This window comes from Leguminivora glycinivorella, chromosome 6 (genome assembly GCF_023078275.1).
Source record: "Leguminivora glycinivorella isolate SPB_JAAS2020 chromosome 6, LegGlyc_1.1, whole genome shotgun sequence".
Lineage (NCBI taxonomy): Eukaryota > Metazoa > Arthropoda > Insecta > Lepidoptera > Tortricidae > Leguminivora > Leguminivora glycinivorella.
Genome location: NC_062976.1, coordinates 5,405,125 through 5,423,325, shown reverse-complemented (window position 1 = coordinate 5,423,325; position 18,201 = coordinate 5,405,125). Strand labels below are relative to the sequence as shown.

At 35.7% G+C, this 18,201-nt stretch overlaps 1 protein-coding gene across 1 annotated transcript; it reads left to right on the top strand.

Annotated features, from left to right (window-relative positions):
* The first annotated feature begins 1,092 nt into the window (after positions 1–1,092).
* On the top strand, positions 1,093–16,116 carry LOC125227001 (cytoplasmic dynein 1 light intermediate chain 2). Its single transcript, XM_048131192.1, has 10 exons — positions 1,093–1,234; positions 1,523–1,713; positions 2,669–2,872; positions 6,579–6,790; positions 6,970–7,199; positions 7,717–7,828; positions 8,354–8,491; positions 9,028–9,202; positions 10,149–10,224; positions 10,583–16,116. Exons 1-9 carry the CDS (start codon positions 1,161–1,163, stop codon positions 10,214–10,216), a joined length of 1,404 nt encoding a protein of 467 aa, XP_047987149.1. The 5' UTR covers positions 1,093–1,160; the 3' UTR covers positions 10,217–10,224; positions 10,583–16,116.
* Positions 16,117–18,201: the final 2,085 nt, after the last annotated feature.

Sequence of the window (18,201 nt, the reverse complement as noted above, 5' to 3'; positions counted from 1 at the left end):
TCCATTTATCAATTACTTTTGTAATTTTTGTTGTGATTTATATTTATTTCAATTGCTTTACATTTTTAAAACTGTAGTAATAATGTCTTCTAGTAAGTATTAATTTGGTCAGAAAAGACAAAAAATATGTCGTGCATATTTGCCTGAATTATAAACATTGTTGAATTTAAACATGTAAAACGAATATTTCAATCACAGAATTATAATTAAACCAGAATGAGTAGTTAGGCCAAAAAGTGTGTCCACATGAGAGGTTAAAGTTGGGGCTGGTGTCCCTCTCGCACTTATTACCACTATCAAAATCATTTGAATGACGTCATCACTGTCATCATTTGGGGATACCAGTCAATATTCAAAGTTACTACCAAATCTACTAATGCCCAATTAAAGGTTTTTAATAATTGCGCATTTTTTTGGTTTTATGGCTTCATAATAATGACTTACCAATTCGTTACAAGGTATTAATACCCTTGCCTCGATATAATACGAAAATAATTTAAGAAGTTTATAAACTTAGTTATCATACAGGTAAAAATACTACTACTATAGTAATTTTTTAACACTGGTCACACGTGCGAGAGGGACACCAGCCCCAACTTTGACCCTCTCATGTGGACACACTTTTGCTAGTCTGTCAAGAACGCCTTTATGCGCCGGTGATAAGGTTCAATTTAGTATGGCAAAAAAAGTGTGAGCTCAGTCCCTATTGTAAGTCGATGATTTCAATAAATATTAATTACCTGAAAAATATGATCGGAAATAAATGCTTTCTAATTAGAATGATATACTCCACATGCCATGGTCATTAAAAAAAATGAAATAATGTTGCCGCAGTAAATATTTCAAACTTTCACAATGGTAAAAAGATTAAGTGATGTGCCATTTTATTTTTACAAAATGTATTGTTTCGTGATTATACTTACTTCAATTTTTTTTATAGTTATTTGTTTTATGACGATTATGAATATTTAAGGTTAAGGTTAATTGTATTATGTGCGATATTCCTAATCTACTTTCGGGTAAAATGCCGGCATAACATTATAATATCGGTAAAACTGAAAATTTGCTACAGCAACACATTTCATCGCGAGAGTGACGTATGAACGGCCGAAAACGAAAAGCCTCTGTGTGCCGTTGTTATCTTCTAACATTTCTGAAGAATGGAGACAAACGGCCAGGCAAATGGGCCTAAATCTAAAAAGGAAAAAAATGGTGATACGAAGGACAACTTATGGTAACGGTTCACTGTTATATTTGTGTCCAACAGGGTCCCCCATATAGGGGATCTAATGTGTCACACCTACGTGATGTCAATTCTCATACCTGAGAAATATGTGACCTAGCTGCGACGTCTTACCTTTGTTTGTAAAACAACTGTGGAATCTTTTCACATCGCATTAATATACACGCATTTCTCCCCCGCATCATGTGTAACCAAGTTAAAACTCATAGTGACGTTTCGTGCCCAACTTGCGTATGATGAAAATTGATGAGCATTGATCGAATTTTTTACATTTTTCAGGTCTGCGATTTTAGAAGAAGTCCAGAATCAGGGCAATACAAAACTACCTTCAAACAAAAATGTGTTAGTTTTGGGTAACAATGAGACTGGCAAAACCACATTAATCGCGAAATTGCAAGGAGTAGAGGATCCTAAGAAGGGGTCAGCACTCGAATATGCATATATAGACGTTAGAGATGAATACCGCGATGGTAAGTACTTATTTTAACTCCAATTACATTGCTTATAGGTTAACTATGTTACAAAGATGTAAACACAGATTCATGAGGAAACTGTGTCAAAGCTTTTCATTCTATTCTCAATATTAACCAGCAAGATTAACATTTACAACTTCAAATGTGTCATTGTTTCTCTTACTTGTGTACTGCATTGTTAGTAAATACATGTTTTTCACTGATGAAATGAATCAGCTGTTTTTATGTAATGTAGCAAAGTTTATAAACAGCATGTGCATTAACCATTTTTAACACAAACAAATAATTAATCCATCCTTTCTTAGTATTCAGAATAAGAAATCAATCAATATAATTTCAACAAGCTTCTTTGACTGTAATGCTTCTTCTTTAAATCCTGTTACCCTCAGCTGGGATCTAGGGCTCGAATCATATTTCTCCATTTACTCCAAACTTGACTGTAATGACTGCTTTATAACAAAAACTGGGCTTCAAGATTCTAGCAAGGGCATTAATTTGTCCTATGTTTTGCATATTTTCTAATTGTATGATATTCAATTGCCCACACAAGTCTTATTGAGTTTTCTGGGTGATACTCGATGAACACCTTCGCTGCGGCAATTAACGTAATTTGTAATTGGGTGAATCAACTTTTTCTTGCCTGATATTTATTGCCATGTTTACGGTCCCCTTGGTCACGCTGGTTTTATCCAAAATTATGCTACTGAAATTAAGCAAGCGTGCATGTAGTCTATGTTTGTAGGTGGCAAATTAAGGAAAGGGCTTGTTAAGACCAGAAAAATGCACGTTTGCTTAGTTTAAGTATCATAATTTTACATAAAACCAGCGTGACTCAGGAGACCGTAACCATGGCAATAACAGGCAAGAAAAAGTTGATTCACCCAATTAAACCCATTACCACAGTAAATGTCTTAAAGTCTGAGTGATCTCAAAAATACTTATTTCCGCCCAGATCAAACGCGTCTCAGTGTATGGGTACTGGATGGTGATCCAGGGCACACAAACCTGCTCAAGTTTGCCCTCAACGAAGAGACGTTCCCCCATTCACTGGTCATCTTCACGGTGGCCATGACAACGCCATGGGGGATTCTAGAGCAGCTACAGACCTGGGCCACGGTGCTCGGGGACCATATAGACAAATTGGATCTCACACCTGGTAAGATTTAACTAATATTTTAGCTAGAAATTAACAATACTGGCACAGGATATACATCTAATAGGATACCTTGCAGAACCCACACCTATTCACCATCACTTCAAATTTCAGAAAGTATAAAGATAACAAAAAATTTACGACATAACTGCCACAGTAACCTGCTGTGTTACCTACCTCTTTATAGCCATTTTTGCTGGTTACACCTGTGATGTGCACTGGAAATGGTATGTATCATACCTATATGGTTGTCTACCATGAATATCATGATAGCAGCTGTAAATGGCACTGTGTCAGCTTCTTAAAGTTATCTCTGCAGCTTGCCATGGCTCGTGAGAGTTGTTCGTAGCTTGTTGCTTTGGCAACTAATCCCAAGACTTGATATTGACACTAATTTTCATGAAATGAAAGCAACTGCCATCTGACATTCTAACCTATAAGGTAAACTAGGCCTTTTTGGGATTGATGTGGTTTCCTCACGATGTTTTCCATCACTGAAGAGTGATTAGCAAATATCAAATGACATTTTGTACATAAGTTCTGAAAAACTGATCGGTATATGCCAGGGTTTGAACCTGTGACCGCTGGATTGAAAGTCACAAACTACTCTAGTTGCTAGGCCACTAGCACAATGTGTGAGCATCATAGCAATATTGCATCCAATAAAAAGTCTGGTGAATGTACAAAAATAAAAATTCTTGTTGACTTTACTGGTTTTAACAATAATGGGCTTGGAGACAAGTGGCTAAAAAAATCACATAGATAGGTGAATGCAACAGATAACTAAGCCTCATCTAATTAACTGTTATCTCTTATCTTATCAACACACAACCGGCATACATAATAATGTACCCTACTTAGTGATGCGTCATTCGCTTCCGTTTCATGATGTGTATAATTAACTGGTTACAGTTCTTGATGGTATAGTCACAAGATTTAATTTTACTAAGCAGTGTACAAGATTTACGTATGTTTTGTAGAGTGATCTTTTTCTTTCTTAAATCAAAATATCTGGGCGAACGAGCGAAGCTCGGTTCTATTTTAATATATCACGTCTTTAGATAAAAAAAAACTCTTAGAAATACAAAAACAAAAAAAAAAGACAAAACAAAAACTTAATTTCTGGCCGGGATTCGAAACCCTGACACCTACGATCTATCTGCGTACATTAGACCGACCTCGTACGACTGAGCTAAGCGGAATCGATGCGCGCCATATTTTACGTTTACAAACACGAAAGAAAAACTCATGAAAACTCGAAAATTCGCGTTTTCCGGGATCTAAGGCTACGCTAGATCGATTTTTCACCCCCGAAAACCCCCACATAACAAATTTCAGCGAAATCGTTAGAGCGGTTTCCGAGATCGTCGGTATATATAAATAAATAAATATACAAGAATTGCTCGTTTAATAGTATAAGATTAGACACACATAGTACTTGAATTAACAATTGTCATTGACTCAACGAATGGTTATTTAATATAATTATACATACCAATATACGAACAGTGTATGAAGCAAAAGTGTGTGAGATGATATTTAAATCATTTAACTTATACAAAACATGCTAACTTAAAATTATTCTTGTTTAGACTGTGTGCTTCCATGACTTTTCTCTTTCTGCACAGAATTAAGTTATTGGTACACAAACACACTAATTTGTTAAATTGGTCAACAAGATGCCACAGTAAAAAAAATGTTTACATATCTTTGGGCCCTCCGTAAGCATATTTATTTATCTTTATTCATGGAAATAATCAGTTTTTTATCCTCGAAGTCGTTAATAATCTCGCAATGAGTGATGAGCTCATTTTACGATATTTATAGTCTCTCTTAATACTTTTTTATTTTGCTCTTATGACTATTAAGCACACAATTTAATGATGGACATAGTTTGAAGTGCAAAGAAAAAATTAGAAGACGTTGAAAGTAGTTGATGGTCCAAAGAAGGAAATTACTTTTTTTATCAATCATCATCATCCCACGCAAACACAATTACGAGTAAAATCGCCGTCAATAGAAATGGTCAACAATGTAAACAAACTATTATACAAAATATCAATGTTTTAGCACAATTTTATTATTTTTAAGGGTGAGGATCATAGTGTGAGATGAATTGATTAAAAAACACATGGAATTAGCCAGTATCTGATGAGTTAGAATGGAAATTAAAGACATTTTGACTACAAGGTTTGTTTACATTGTTCACAAATTCTATTGACGGCGACTTTAGGTAGCTATTTTACTATAAAACAAAACTACAACTACTACAATTAATATGTCATCTGTATGCACTGAACAGCCAATCGACAACTCGTTGCAACGATGAACGACGTAAAAACGAGGGACGACTTAATTTAAACCGTACGATTAAGGTCGGTCATTATCGGAGATAGGAATGTAGGTTGTGCGATAGATACTCGTAGCATCGTAATTTGTTTCTTTACATAATTTAAACTAGAAACACATCAGTAAGGAAATGCAGTATCTAAATCTCTACTGGTGAAAGTGGTATGGAGATAAGTAAAACGCGAGTTTGACACTAAGATATTCGCTAGCGTGTACGCTTTTTAAGTATTTTAGATTCGCTCGGACTAGATTAGTGAGAGCAAGATATACAACGTATAAAGTCACGCAGTCGTTAGACTCGTTACTGAATGCCATGATAAAACTCGTGGTATAGGTTGTTTGTCGTGATTATATCAACTAGACAGCAGATTTAGTAGAACTAAAATGCTCAAAGTTATAGCAAATTTTCCTAAAAGTATAATAACTCGTGTAAGGGCATTGACCTACCGATTTCAACAAAACAATTAGAAAAACGTAACAACTCTGCAGGTAGATTCCGTGATAAGGCACCGTCGACAAAAAAAAACAAGGTCTTATTATAACTAATCCACGTCCAATACTCATCCTATCTTGATCTAACAGTTAACTTGTTTGTGATCCTATTACTTTGACTTAAGTTCTAAAAATAAATATACAACTCCTACCTTACTTCAATGGAGTACGGTTCAAATTTTTCAATATAAGTCTGACGCTGTCTGTCGTACAGTATTCAACACATGTTCAAGTTCTTGCATCTTATTTCTTTAGAGATTTGGTTGCAAATAAATGTTTGTGTCGCTAACTGTATTCGACGGGGACCCCGTTTGCCGTGAGTCAGACATTACGTCAGAGTACGCGTAATGCCTAATCAATGCCAGATATTTATGCAGTGTAGCGGTTTGACAACTTATCGTTTGGTGTGTTTTGGCATTTAAATGTAATGTCATCGTTTTAAATATTTTATTTCTTTATAAACAAGTTTTTAAGTCAATAAATTTGGATAGGTACCTATACTGATCATAAAGATTGCGTGCACTGATTGAGTAACAATCGTCTTAGTTTAAAGTTAATAAATATCACGGTTAAATTGCGTTATTAAACTTATTAATCATATAATATCTGCAATTCAATTTTAACTCTATTTTCTAATTGATATAAACTGTTTCGAAGGTTCACGTAATGAACGGTGGTATAACATACACAGTTACCCTCAAAATACAACTTTCTATCCCATTTCAGCACATACAGTGCTGGTTTTCAAAGCAACCGATAAAAAATAAACAACGTCTCCTTTTTCCACTTTTCAGAAGAACTCTCTTGGGCCTTTCGGCACTCAAATTTGTTTGAGGGGATGATTATTTACTCATTATTTCTTCCACAGAACAAAGGTTACAGAGTAAAAAACAGCAGCAACAGAAATGGCAGCGGTACACAGAGCCCGGAGACGAGATGGAGCAAGCGGCTTCCTCGCCCATGAAAAGGTCTTCCCGAAACTTGTCAGATGACCTTGACAGTGAGGATGATGAGAACCCCCTGCCTGAAGCTGTGTTGACCACTAATCTGGGGTTGGATATAGTGGTTGTTGTCACTAAGGTGAGTTAATAATTAATAACGAGCGGAAGAACTGGTAGTATTTTCCCTAAATGCCAAAAGTTTTACCCCCTTATTGATATACCTACAGTTGATTAACCCCTCTCTTCAAATTGCAATAACATCACTATTACTCTTCTTGAACCTTGAAATATTTCTTAATCTCATCCTTTTTTCCCCAGACTGACTACATGAGCACCTTAGAAAAAGAGCACGACTACCGCGACGAGCACTTCGATTTCATGCAGCAATGGATCCGGCGGTTCTGCCTCCAGTACGGCGCAGCCCTATTCTATACCTCGGCTAAAGAGGACAAGAACTGCGACCTGCTGTACAAGTACCTCACGCACAGGATATACGGCCTGCCGTTCAGGACCCCAGCGCTCATTGTTGAGAAGGACGCTGTGTTGATGTAAGTAACTCACTTCATGATCAAATACTTCTGTCTGAAGACAAATACTTCTGTCTAAGTATAGCTGCTGTATTGTGCAGCTCAGTTAAAGAGGATAAGAACTGCGAACGCCCTTTAAGTGTCACGTTTGTGTGAAAACTATTTTGGTATTGACAATATAAAATATGTCTTTCTAAAGCCTTACTTTGTCGCTTGCTAAGGCACTTTGATAGGTTCATCATCATTGCATAAAAATACAAGCAAATCTTGTTCTTCTGGTAAGCTCCAATGTGAACTGACAATGTTTGACTAGACATCACAAATGTTGTGTTGCCTATTTGCTGAATAAATGATTTGTATTTTGTATTTAATATTTAATATTTGTTGATCTAAAGTAATTTTCCCATTGTGTCATTTTTTATTTCGTTACTGAATACACCTTTAAATATTTTCTTAGTTTTTTTTTAAGTTTTGCAAGCATGGTAGAATACAATTTAACAGTTACAATAATTTATACTTATTGTCATTCTTTTTCCAGACCCGCTGGTTGGGATAGCATGAAGAAAATTAGCATATTATACGAAAACATGCAGAGCTGTAAGCCGGACGATTACTACAGAGACATCATAGTGCAACCAGCAACACGAAAGGTAATTAATAGAAATGATAAGTCATGTAACATCAAGATTTGTTGTTTGTGAAGTGTTTCCCTTTGAATCTTCTTGAACATGTATTTTATTATCAATAGTGTGAACTTGTTTTTTCAAATATGCCTTCCGAATTGTGGTGTCTTTAGAAAGGATATAGTTCCTAACGGTTGAACCGAATACAATTTTTAATTTAGTATTTTTGTCTATGAATTTTGATTAGTCGGGAGTGTTCTTAGCCATGCTTCAGGAAAATGAGGATTTCCACTATGTATATACGGTCGAGGGCGTGCGAGCGAAAATTTTAATTTTGTGGTTGGGGAATATTATCAATAGTGTGATAGTTGCTTTTTCAAACATACAATGAAATAAAAAATGCTCTAAAGGACAATATTTTAGAAAGCATATAGTTCCCAAAAAATAATATGAAATCCCTTTACTTTATTCAGTTTTGCGCCCAAGCGATTCCCCAGCCCATTCTAGGAAAGACAATATTTCATATATTTTGAATATTATATTTTTGTACAGACTGGAGCGAACCGGGAAGCAGAAGTAGCGGCGGAAGACGAGCAGGCGTTCTTACAACGGCAGCTCGCCGCATTACAAGCAGGGGCGCCCGCGCCTCGCGCCGATTCTCCGCTGCGAGCCGCGCAGCGCGCCACGCAGGTAACTTCATCGGCGAGAAAGCTGAAGTGATCTGTCCCACCCTCCTAGACGACCCTCGCGCCTAGAGCACAGTATAATAAAGAGTACTATCGTACAGTATGGCCACTTATACAGTATACCCCCTCTCGGTTACCTCACAGTTACCGCCTGTCAAAAACGCGACCAGTCAACTTGTCATATCTCACTTATACAAGCATGGTACGCGTTCATCTACACGAGCTCGGGTTGTGTGCTAGGAACGCGCCTCTTTCATATATTTGATCGCCAATGTCCGAGCCAGCAGGCAGCCGGCCAGTGTAGAGGGTTTCGAAAGGACATAGCCAACTGGGAGGCAGAAGTAGTGGATGAAGACTAGCAGACATTCTTACAACGGTCGCAGTGCTACACTCCGACACGCCTCTCGCAAACTCACCTCTGCAACTCGCACGAATCTATCGCGTCGTATAGTTCCACCGCGGCGCATCAAACGCGACACGAGTCGAGTTATCCCTTTTGAAATGTTTGATGTTATAACTGACGAGAATATTCGTTTCCAGCTGGACGGCGCCAAGATCGGCATGGGGCCGGGCACGCCGGGCAACGAGGGCGTGCTGGCCAACTTCTTCAACTCGCTGCTGTACAAGAAGACCGGCAGCCCCGCCGGCCGCGCGCCCGACCCCGCGCCCGGCGCCGCCGCCGCCGCCGCGCGCTCCGACGCCGCCGCGGAGCTAGGTGACCAACTACCAACATTCTAAAACATTTTTTTCTTGAATAGGTAAATTTAATGTTTTTCCTACTCAGAATCACGAGCGCTTTCGACCCTACTACGTAAAAAAAAGCGTCCCGAATTTAATTTTTCCTCTTCGTTACCATTTTTCAAACACTTTGTACGGCGGTTACAAAGTGGAAAGTATGCAAAATAACAACATTTTGGGACCATTTTTTTGGGCTCTTGTTTTTTGTCCTGGTTCGAAAAGGCCCATAATTCTGAGTAGAAAAAACGTAAAATTTACCTACATTAAACAAATATTTTTTGGTGATTGTTCTCGCGAAAATGCCCACACACGAGCGCTGTACAACTAAGGCCTGATTTAGACGGCGTGCGAACTCGCATACGATTTTAGTTACATTGCGGGCTGTTGAGGTTACATATTACAATTTTGAACAGCCATCAAATACCGCAATGTAATAAAACTCGTATGCGATGCGAGTTCTCGTACCGTCTAAATGGGCCCTAACAGTTAGATCCGATGTTACAGCCTAATTGAGCCAAAGAGACACACTGGCGCTGTATAAAGACCTAGATCCGACGCAAACCACTGAACTAGGTGAGCCATGTAGGATATAGGGAAACACTGTCGCTGTACAAGAAGCGCAGCCCCACCGGTCTCACTCCCGACCCCGCATCCAGCCGCGACAAGGTCTTACTTTGTCTTTACGGTGCCTTTTCAAATACGTACCCCCTTATTCATGAACGTTCAGTAAAGTTATCAAGCCGATAAAGTACGTTTGTCCCTTTCTATCACACCAATACGTCGGTAAGAGACAAACGAACTTTATCGGCGTGATAACTTTAGTGAACGTTTATGAATAAGGGGGTTAGTCTTTAAGACCACTGTACAATTATGTTTTTCAAAATATTTTTTTTGTATTTGTACTTATTTGATTATTGTTTCAGACCGCTTAACCCGGGCGAAGCCGCGTCCGCCACCTCCGATTGACCTGAACTCATCCTCTGAGTGCTAGCGCTAAGGGTAAGTGTTGTTGATCCGTTTAGAGAGGTGTTCACATTGTCTCATCCTCTTTCTGCTGATATTTATCTACCTGGAAACATAAACATACAGTTAAATAGATTTATATAAATTATACATCGTAATTACTATTGTATACAACAATATAAATTTAGGTAAACTGACCGTGACTCATTCAATGACGTCAACTTTTTCGTGCATGCAGCCCGTAGTAACGAGTTATTAGACGTTGTCACGTCAAAACATTGTAGTTTACCTGCCAAGTCCTGACATGAATCCTTGAATACAATCATAGATATATTTTCCATGTTCACAGCTCTTATTATCAACCAATTAACAATCAATATTTTCTGATTTCCAGGTACAATGTCGTACGGCGGGCATACAAAGCACTCGCCTGCACCGCGCTCGTTACACAATGCTGGCTTGTACTTGTCGACGCGACCTTACTCGCGGCCGGGTAAGCAACCATCCCGTAGGGCGATCCCGGACCCCGGGCCACAGTCCCGGACTACAAGCCCCCGTAGCTCCCTGCTTCGTCTTAACGCGTTATGAGATTCTTCCAGTCGCGGTGTTATAGGATTCGGTGGATCGCGAACATAGTTTTGTACTCATTTTATAAAGAGTTGGGCGCCATTTGTAAAACCTGTTTTAAATTAATATATTAGCAAATACTATTAGGATTTTATTGAAACTTCTAATATTATAAAACTAATATTTAATATTAAAATGGATCGGTGGCATTGTGAGCGTCCGCGACTACACTGTATTGTTTATATAAATTAGATATTTATGCAATGAACTTGAATTTGAATAGCCTTCAATGTTGCTCTACGAGGATAATTTTCTATTCTGTAACAATTTTTGTTTGTAATTGTTCATGATATTAAATAAGTATTTATTTAGATAGCATCGTGAAACTGATTGTAGTTAAAAGATTAAGCCCAGCATTCACTACACGACACTTATAATACCGTTGAAAAACCCATCATCGAATACTTTTTAGATAACTGTACGCTGCGCGTCGTATTTATAAGTGAGTTTGTTAGTCACCAAATCCGGCTTACATGGAAATGACTCTGTGAAATGCTCATAAGAGGTTTTATGAAGTTGTAATAGTTCTATTAATGGTCGACCTGTGTTGTCGGTGTGAATGCTGGGCTTCATAAGCATCATCTGAGATTAGGAGGTTCCAAACATGTGATCTTCTGTGAAGACTGGCCGTGTAAGATCAGGACACGTTTATGCACAATGAAGTCACTATTTGTACAAATACAAACCGTGTTTATGTACAATTACAATATTTGTATGTAACAATCATTTCATACGCTCATATGTAAATTGTTTTCGACGGTCCGAGATGTAATGGTGACCTTTATTGTGTGTTTTAAACGAATTTATTTATTACTTAACGCATAATTCTCATTTTGATTTGTTTACCCCCACAGACAGTTGAAAATGTTTATAGAACTTTTTTATGTTTATGTGAATGTAACTTATTTTTTTATTGAAATTGGATTTTGTTCTTAACATGGTGCAATACTGAACATTCCAAACGTGGTTTGGTGCTTATTATTATAGTAAAAATATTGAATAATATATGGCGTTTCATTTCATTGCTTGCCTTGCTGCTCTCTCATTCGACTTCTAACGGTTAATGATAGCGTTGTCTCGCTCTAAAGGTCATCATTATATATTGGTTCCATTTTTAACTTTCCAATCATTATGCTTCAAATTTATGATAAATTAATATTCCGAATCATATCTTAGCGTACTTAATCTCATTAAATTTGAACCCCCAATGAAATGCCGTCGTTTAGGCATTTGAGTTGCATAACATTAATATTTATGTTACTATTAAATAATAAACTGAGGGTTTTGTGTAACTTATTAAGTTATTAACTTGCATAGCTTAGATATTTAATCATTAATATGACTGCCTTGACAAACTTATTTGGGCACCATTTTATCGGCAGCTATAAAGTTATGCCAGATGAGTAGAAAAACTTGGCTTGCACTCTGCTGTGCACATATTACAATGGCCTAACGCTTTGTAAATAATTATTTTAAAGTATTATCTAGTTTAATAAATAAAATAATCCTGAAAGTAACACAATATATCAATGGAATTTTTATTAACAATATCATATTTCTCACAATCTGTTTTAATGTGCAGCTAACATCATAACTAATAATTCCACACATTCCTAAAAGGAATATAACTATACTATTACGCCTAAATAAGTTTGTCAATATCTCTTTTTCCATGTTCTACTGAAAGTTAAATCACATTTTTAATTTTTACTTTGTTTTGTATTTAATGAGGAGGCTCAAAGGTTATGACAGATGGCGCCACCATATTATTAGTCCATTGCACAGATGAATAATTTCATACATAAGAGCGAGATGATGTTTTTTTCTCTCTCTCACACATATGAATGACAGTGACATGCATAGGCACTTGCACACCCGCCGCCTAGCGGGATAAAATGTCAGTGTGCTTCCTCATTCTTACTTTTATATACCTACATCATTCAAAAGGTTTTACATTGTCGCTAGTTTTTCTCCTCTCATTAAATTTACATAGGTATCTTTCTAGTTTTCTATTCCAACTACAGCAATACCTATGTAATTTGGTTTCTTATTAATAATTTGAGTTAACTTTCACGGATCAAGGTAGGTAAATAATAACTCAATGTATGTAGAAAATGGATGGCATGAGAAAAATGTACAATCTACTAAATAGTCTGTTAAAGCAGCTACACATGGGGATGGTAGGTAATAAGAAAAAGACACCTAATTATTATACGAGATGTGTCTGCGAATACGTTATAATAATTATACCGACAAATCCTCACGACCAATGGCCCATTTCAGAAAACTGAAAGTTACAAGCGGAAGTCTCTTTCCAACTTGTCATATTAGACATTGACTACCACTTATAAATTGTAGCTTCGAGAAATGGGCCCCTTGCCACCTTGCTCGCATGATATGTGAATGCATATGGCTCTGACCTCTGACAGTTGTGCACATCCACGTAAACACAACCGATGTGCTCTACCGGTTTTCATGTTCAGTTGTGATGCGTCAGTGAAAAAATAACGATTGTATTTTAGTAGATTGTCAATTTTCTTTACAAGCAATCGAAGGGCTTGTCAGTTTTGATACGAAATTTGTATGGAACGTAATGGAGTGAATATAAACTATTTTTATAATGGGGACAAAATGTTAGGTGGCTATACGCATTACTTATCAGTACCTAGAACTAACGTATTACTATTTGTAAGATATATAGCTGACCATGTTACCTAGGGTGTAAGGAAAATACATATTTCGCACTAGTGGGGCTTGAGGCTTATTTCTCACTTCTGCTATAATAACTACTAAGTTAGGGTCGGTAAACATGGCTGGTCAGCACTACTTGAAATAAAGTAATAACTATTAAACATGCCATTGGTTTACTACCTATGCTAAACTCGGGAAGTGCCCAGCGCTACGTTTAAAACTTGTACTGAATTAAAGTATCAAGTCTCGATTTGGGCCTAAGTCGCTTAAAATGTCTGCAATAAGAGTACATTATTTAATTTACTCTCTGGTGTGATGTTAGCATATTTGGAGAAAAATCCATGATCTGGCGTGTTTGTGCAGAATATTTGCTGTAAAAAAGCTTTAGTAAAATTCAGTTAGTTCAAAATTAAACCCTGAGTGCTATTTTTCTACAACAATTCATAATAAGGCGTTCTTGTGTCACTAAAATATGATTTAGTGAATTAATGAAACTTGCAAGGTGAGAAAAAAATCTGAAATTACCAATAATGTTATTAAATATATATCATATAATATGACCTTAATGTCAAGAAAATTGCATAATACTTATGTAGTAATTTATAAAGTAAAAATATAATTAAAAGCTTAATTCAGTATTTAACTTCATATTTAAATCTGGAACGTTAACAAATAGTTATTGTTATTGGTTCTACAATCTACAAGGGGGCAAAGTTTCAGTTTTCAATTCTTGAATCTTGAGCGTTGCAAGGGTTTTAAGTCAAAGATTGGACAAAATAAAATCTATTTTTAAATTATTATTGCTAAATATTTACATTTCAAAATTATGACTTAAAAGCCGATTCTTAGTTATCCTCAACTCAAATTTTGCATGTAGTTATAATTTTTCTTTTGAATTTAAACTTGTATTTACTGATTCCTAGGTAACATTTTAAGTATATTTACGTATGCGATGTGTATGTTTACTTGATATTATTATGGTTTCGAAAACAGATTAAATGAAAGTTTGCTTCAGCAGAAATCTATTATAAAAATTGTATGTACTAGTCAAAACACCAGTGTAAGTTCATTTTTTATAATGCGTCTTTCTGTGATATGATTTTTATATTAATAGAACAAATATCCTCTTGTTACAAAATGCATGAAAATTCTACTTTTTTAGGTTTAGCGTACAGTAAGAATCCAAATGTTATTTAGAGTCAAAATGCCTATATATATGCAATGTATTGTTTCCTTATAAATCTTATAATCCTTATTGATATCGGCATAAAAATAAAGGGGTTTTGCAATACATTCGGTCACTTTGGTTATGTATTATATTTGGGATGCTGACTGTACCGTATACGACACTATAAAAGTGACTTTTTCATGTATATTTAACATTTATTCTTCTTATAATATATTATGTATTGGCCACGTAACATCCTCAGCTAAGAGATTTAATAATAGGATTTTAATGCGTTGTTTAATTTGATTTATGCTCAACTGTTTAAGATGTTTTGTTAATGTTATTTTAAAATGAATAATTATAACAGTTTAAACATGAAATTAAAAATAGATGTGGTGATCTGACATAGTGAAAGTTAGTGCCAATGCAAAGTAAATCTTATGATTTATTCACAAGATACATACTTAGTTGCAATAATTAAATCGATTGATCTAAAACACTGTTTGTTAGTCTCGCATCTATTGTTTATTCAATCTAATATTTTAGGTATAATTGGGAGCCATTTTGGTTGTAAAATAAACAGTTGTAGCAACTCTGGCTAAGGCATAGTGATTTATTATTAGATTCTCAATAGTTTTGTTACGCTTTGTGTAAGAATAGATCCTAGTAATCATTTTAGTTGTTAAATTATTATTTAAAGAGAAAAAAATCGAAAAATTAATTATAGTAAGCGACAAATCGATACAATTATATTGAGTGTAACATATTTAATACATTGAATTAAAAAATATATCTTTAAAGTGACGGACAGTGTACATCCATATTTGAACACCCATCTGTTGCCTAAGCATAACGGCTCAGCCTCAGCCCACGATATTGGTCTAAGCGCGACAGCGTTGAGCGGCGACCATACATTGGAGCGAGACAGCGATGGGACTTTTCATTCGCACGTATGGCTGCCGCTCACCGCTGTCGTGCTTAGGCCGAAAGTACACTATCGTATGTTAACATAGATTAGAAATATGATCATAGGTTTGTCTGTATGCCTCCCTTTTTCTCCAATTTGAAGAAAAAGGACGGCATGTTGCCTATGATCATATTTCTATGATAGTGGACTATCGGCCTTAGACCAATGTCGTGGCTGGGCCGTAAGAGACACTCTAAATTAACCATTTGACCAATACTGAACCTTACGGCTTATTAATAAGGTACATGAAGGCTCAGTTACTAGTTGATGGTAGTTAAGTACTGTCTTTTTCATTAGTAATAGTAACTTTTGATTGTGATTAAATCTCTCACAATGAGAGTTACCAAGCTGATGAACTGACCCCGTTAAAAATACTAGGTATTCAACTACTAAGAACGTACTTACTACTTAATAGAAATTCTGAAATGTACCTATTAGAAAACCTCCATCTTATTTAAAACTTCTTAAGTATAAAATAGATGGTTGTTTTATCTATTTCTATGCAAAACACTACACTATTTCTATGTACAGTACTGCTCATGTAAAGTATTACGATCAAAGAGTAGTTATAATAGCAATCCAATGCCATAGAAAATACTAAGTACTATGAGTAAGTAGGTACTTACTCATAGTACATAGTACCTAGGTAGGTATCTTAAAACTATCTGCATTCTGCACTCTATGCGTTACATTTTATTAGTAGGGATCATTGAGGTATATGTACTACGTACTAACTTAAAAACACTGCACATGCTGAAAATGCGCGGGGCGGGGGGAGCGGCAATTTACGCATAGATAGGTCCACCATCAGATTGACACATTATTATTATATTCTGCCTAACTAAATTTTACATTTTAAAATAAAATTCTAGTCAAAATGATTTATTTATTTACAACTTAAACAATACAAATTTCTATGTACAGTACTGCTCATGTAAAGTATTACGATCAAAGAGTAGTTATAATAGCAATCCAATGCCATAGAAAATACTAAGTACTATGAGTAAGTAGGTACTTACTCATAGTACATCAGTACCTAGGTAGGTATCTTAAAACTATCTGCATTCTGCACTCTATGCGTTACATTTTATTAGTAGGGATTTTTAAAAAAACTTGTTTCTATAAAAGATACTTATTTGAATGCAATCTTGCATGTTTTTAATTAACAAACTATAAAAAATTACAAAAAAGAATTTTGCCACAAAATATTCTGTCCTAAAATCGGGCCCCTTTTGCTATACACCAACCCAAATTTAACATAGTAATGACATCACACTTTGCCATTGCAAATACTGTTCCAACTTTCAATAAGCCTCTTATTTTATTTATGTTGAAAACGCAGTTTTCTATTATGTGAAAGTATTTCTATTGTAACTACTCTATTGAATGATTAAACACTCGTCTCTGTAAAATAGTAACTTACAGCCTGATTGTAGTGTCTACAACTTATAGCCTCTAATATTTCAATGCAATCCTTTTACTTACAAAGTTATTATAGACCTAAAAAACCCATATTTGCCTTGGTAATTCACTTATTAGATGACAAGTAGATTCAGTAACTATAATTACTTTGTTAGAAAAAGGATAGATTAGTCTTTTAGACAACACTGTACAGACATATTTAATTTGAATAAATAGCACGGAAACTGTTCTGATCATATGGTGTTTTATTTAATTTACTTACGTAATTTATCTGTGCGCCGTCTGTAAGTACTTTTAAAACTTTAATACGAAAATAAAACTCAGGAAATACAATAGTAAAACTCAGTCTCATAAGCACAGAATGGTCTGTGCTCATAAGTCTTTCTTTTCTCCAGAAGAAAAAGTTCTGCTTCCCGCGTTTTTGCGTAATTTTTTTTTTATAGAAAATGTTCGTTTAGAAACTAAACATTTATACATTTTTTGCTAAAGAGTACAAGAAAACTGAAAATACACAATAGTAATTGGTTTTGCGAGAAAATTACAAGAGTAGTAGAAATAAAACGGTTTATTTAATAAAATAAAGATATTAAGCATGACTACAAATTGTAGTAAAATGTTACTGATTTCTGAACGATAAAACTTGTAGTTGCCAGCTTATGAAACTTTCCTCGATTTATTCAATAAACTGGCATGCCTTAAGTTGTTATTACATTTCATTTATTTAAACTTTTGACGTGATAACGTCTAATAACTCGTTACTACGGGCAGCATGCACGAAAAAGATGACGTCATTGTCCCGTTTCCCAATATAGCTTAAGCGCCATCTATTGGCGCGCGTTGGAACTAAGCGGCTGATCGATGCGCTCGGTATGGTTGTAGCGTGTGGCCTGAGTAAAGCACCACAGCTGCGACAGATGGCGCGCCCGTGTTTATTATTTTTGAGTGTTTGTAATTTAAAAACATGAAAGATTGCATTAAAATAAGCATCTTTTATAGAATGAAGTTGTTTGAAAAACCTACTTATTTAGGAGTTAGAGCAGTACGAAGTTGCGAATTTTCCCATAGTATTTACTAAGGCGCCAGAGACTTAATAAATTTACGATGATTTTTTTTACCAATAAAACCTATGTTAATATTG

Bases quoted from the DNA above. Each gene is read 5' to 3' on its own strand.
- LOC125227001 (XM_048131192.1), top strand. From the start codon at position 1,161: ATGGAGACAAACGGCCAGGCAAATGGGCCTAAATCTAAAAAGGAAAAA. The intron at 6,791-6,969 runs GTGAGTTAATAA...TTTTTTCCCCAG, and splicing joins TAGTGGTTGTTGTCACTAAG to ACTGACTACATGAGCACCTT. The intron at 7,829-8,353 runs GTAATTAATAGA...ATTTTTGTACAG, and splicing joins TGCAACCAGCAACACGAAAG to ACTGGAGCGAACCGGGAAGC.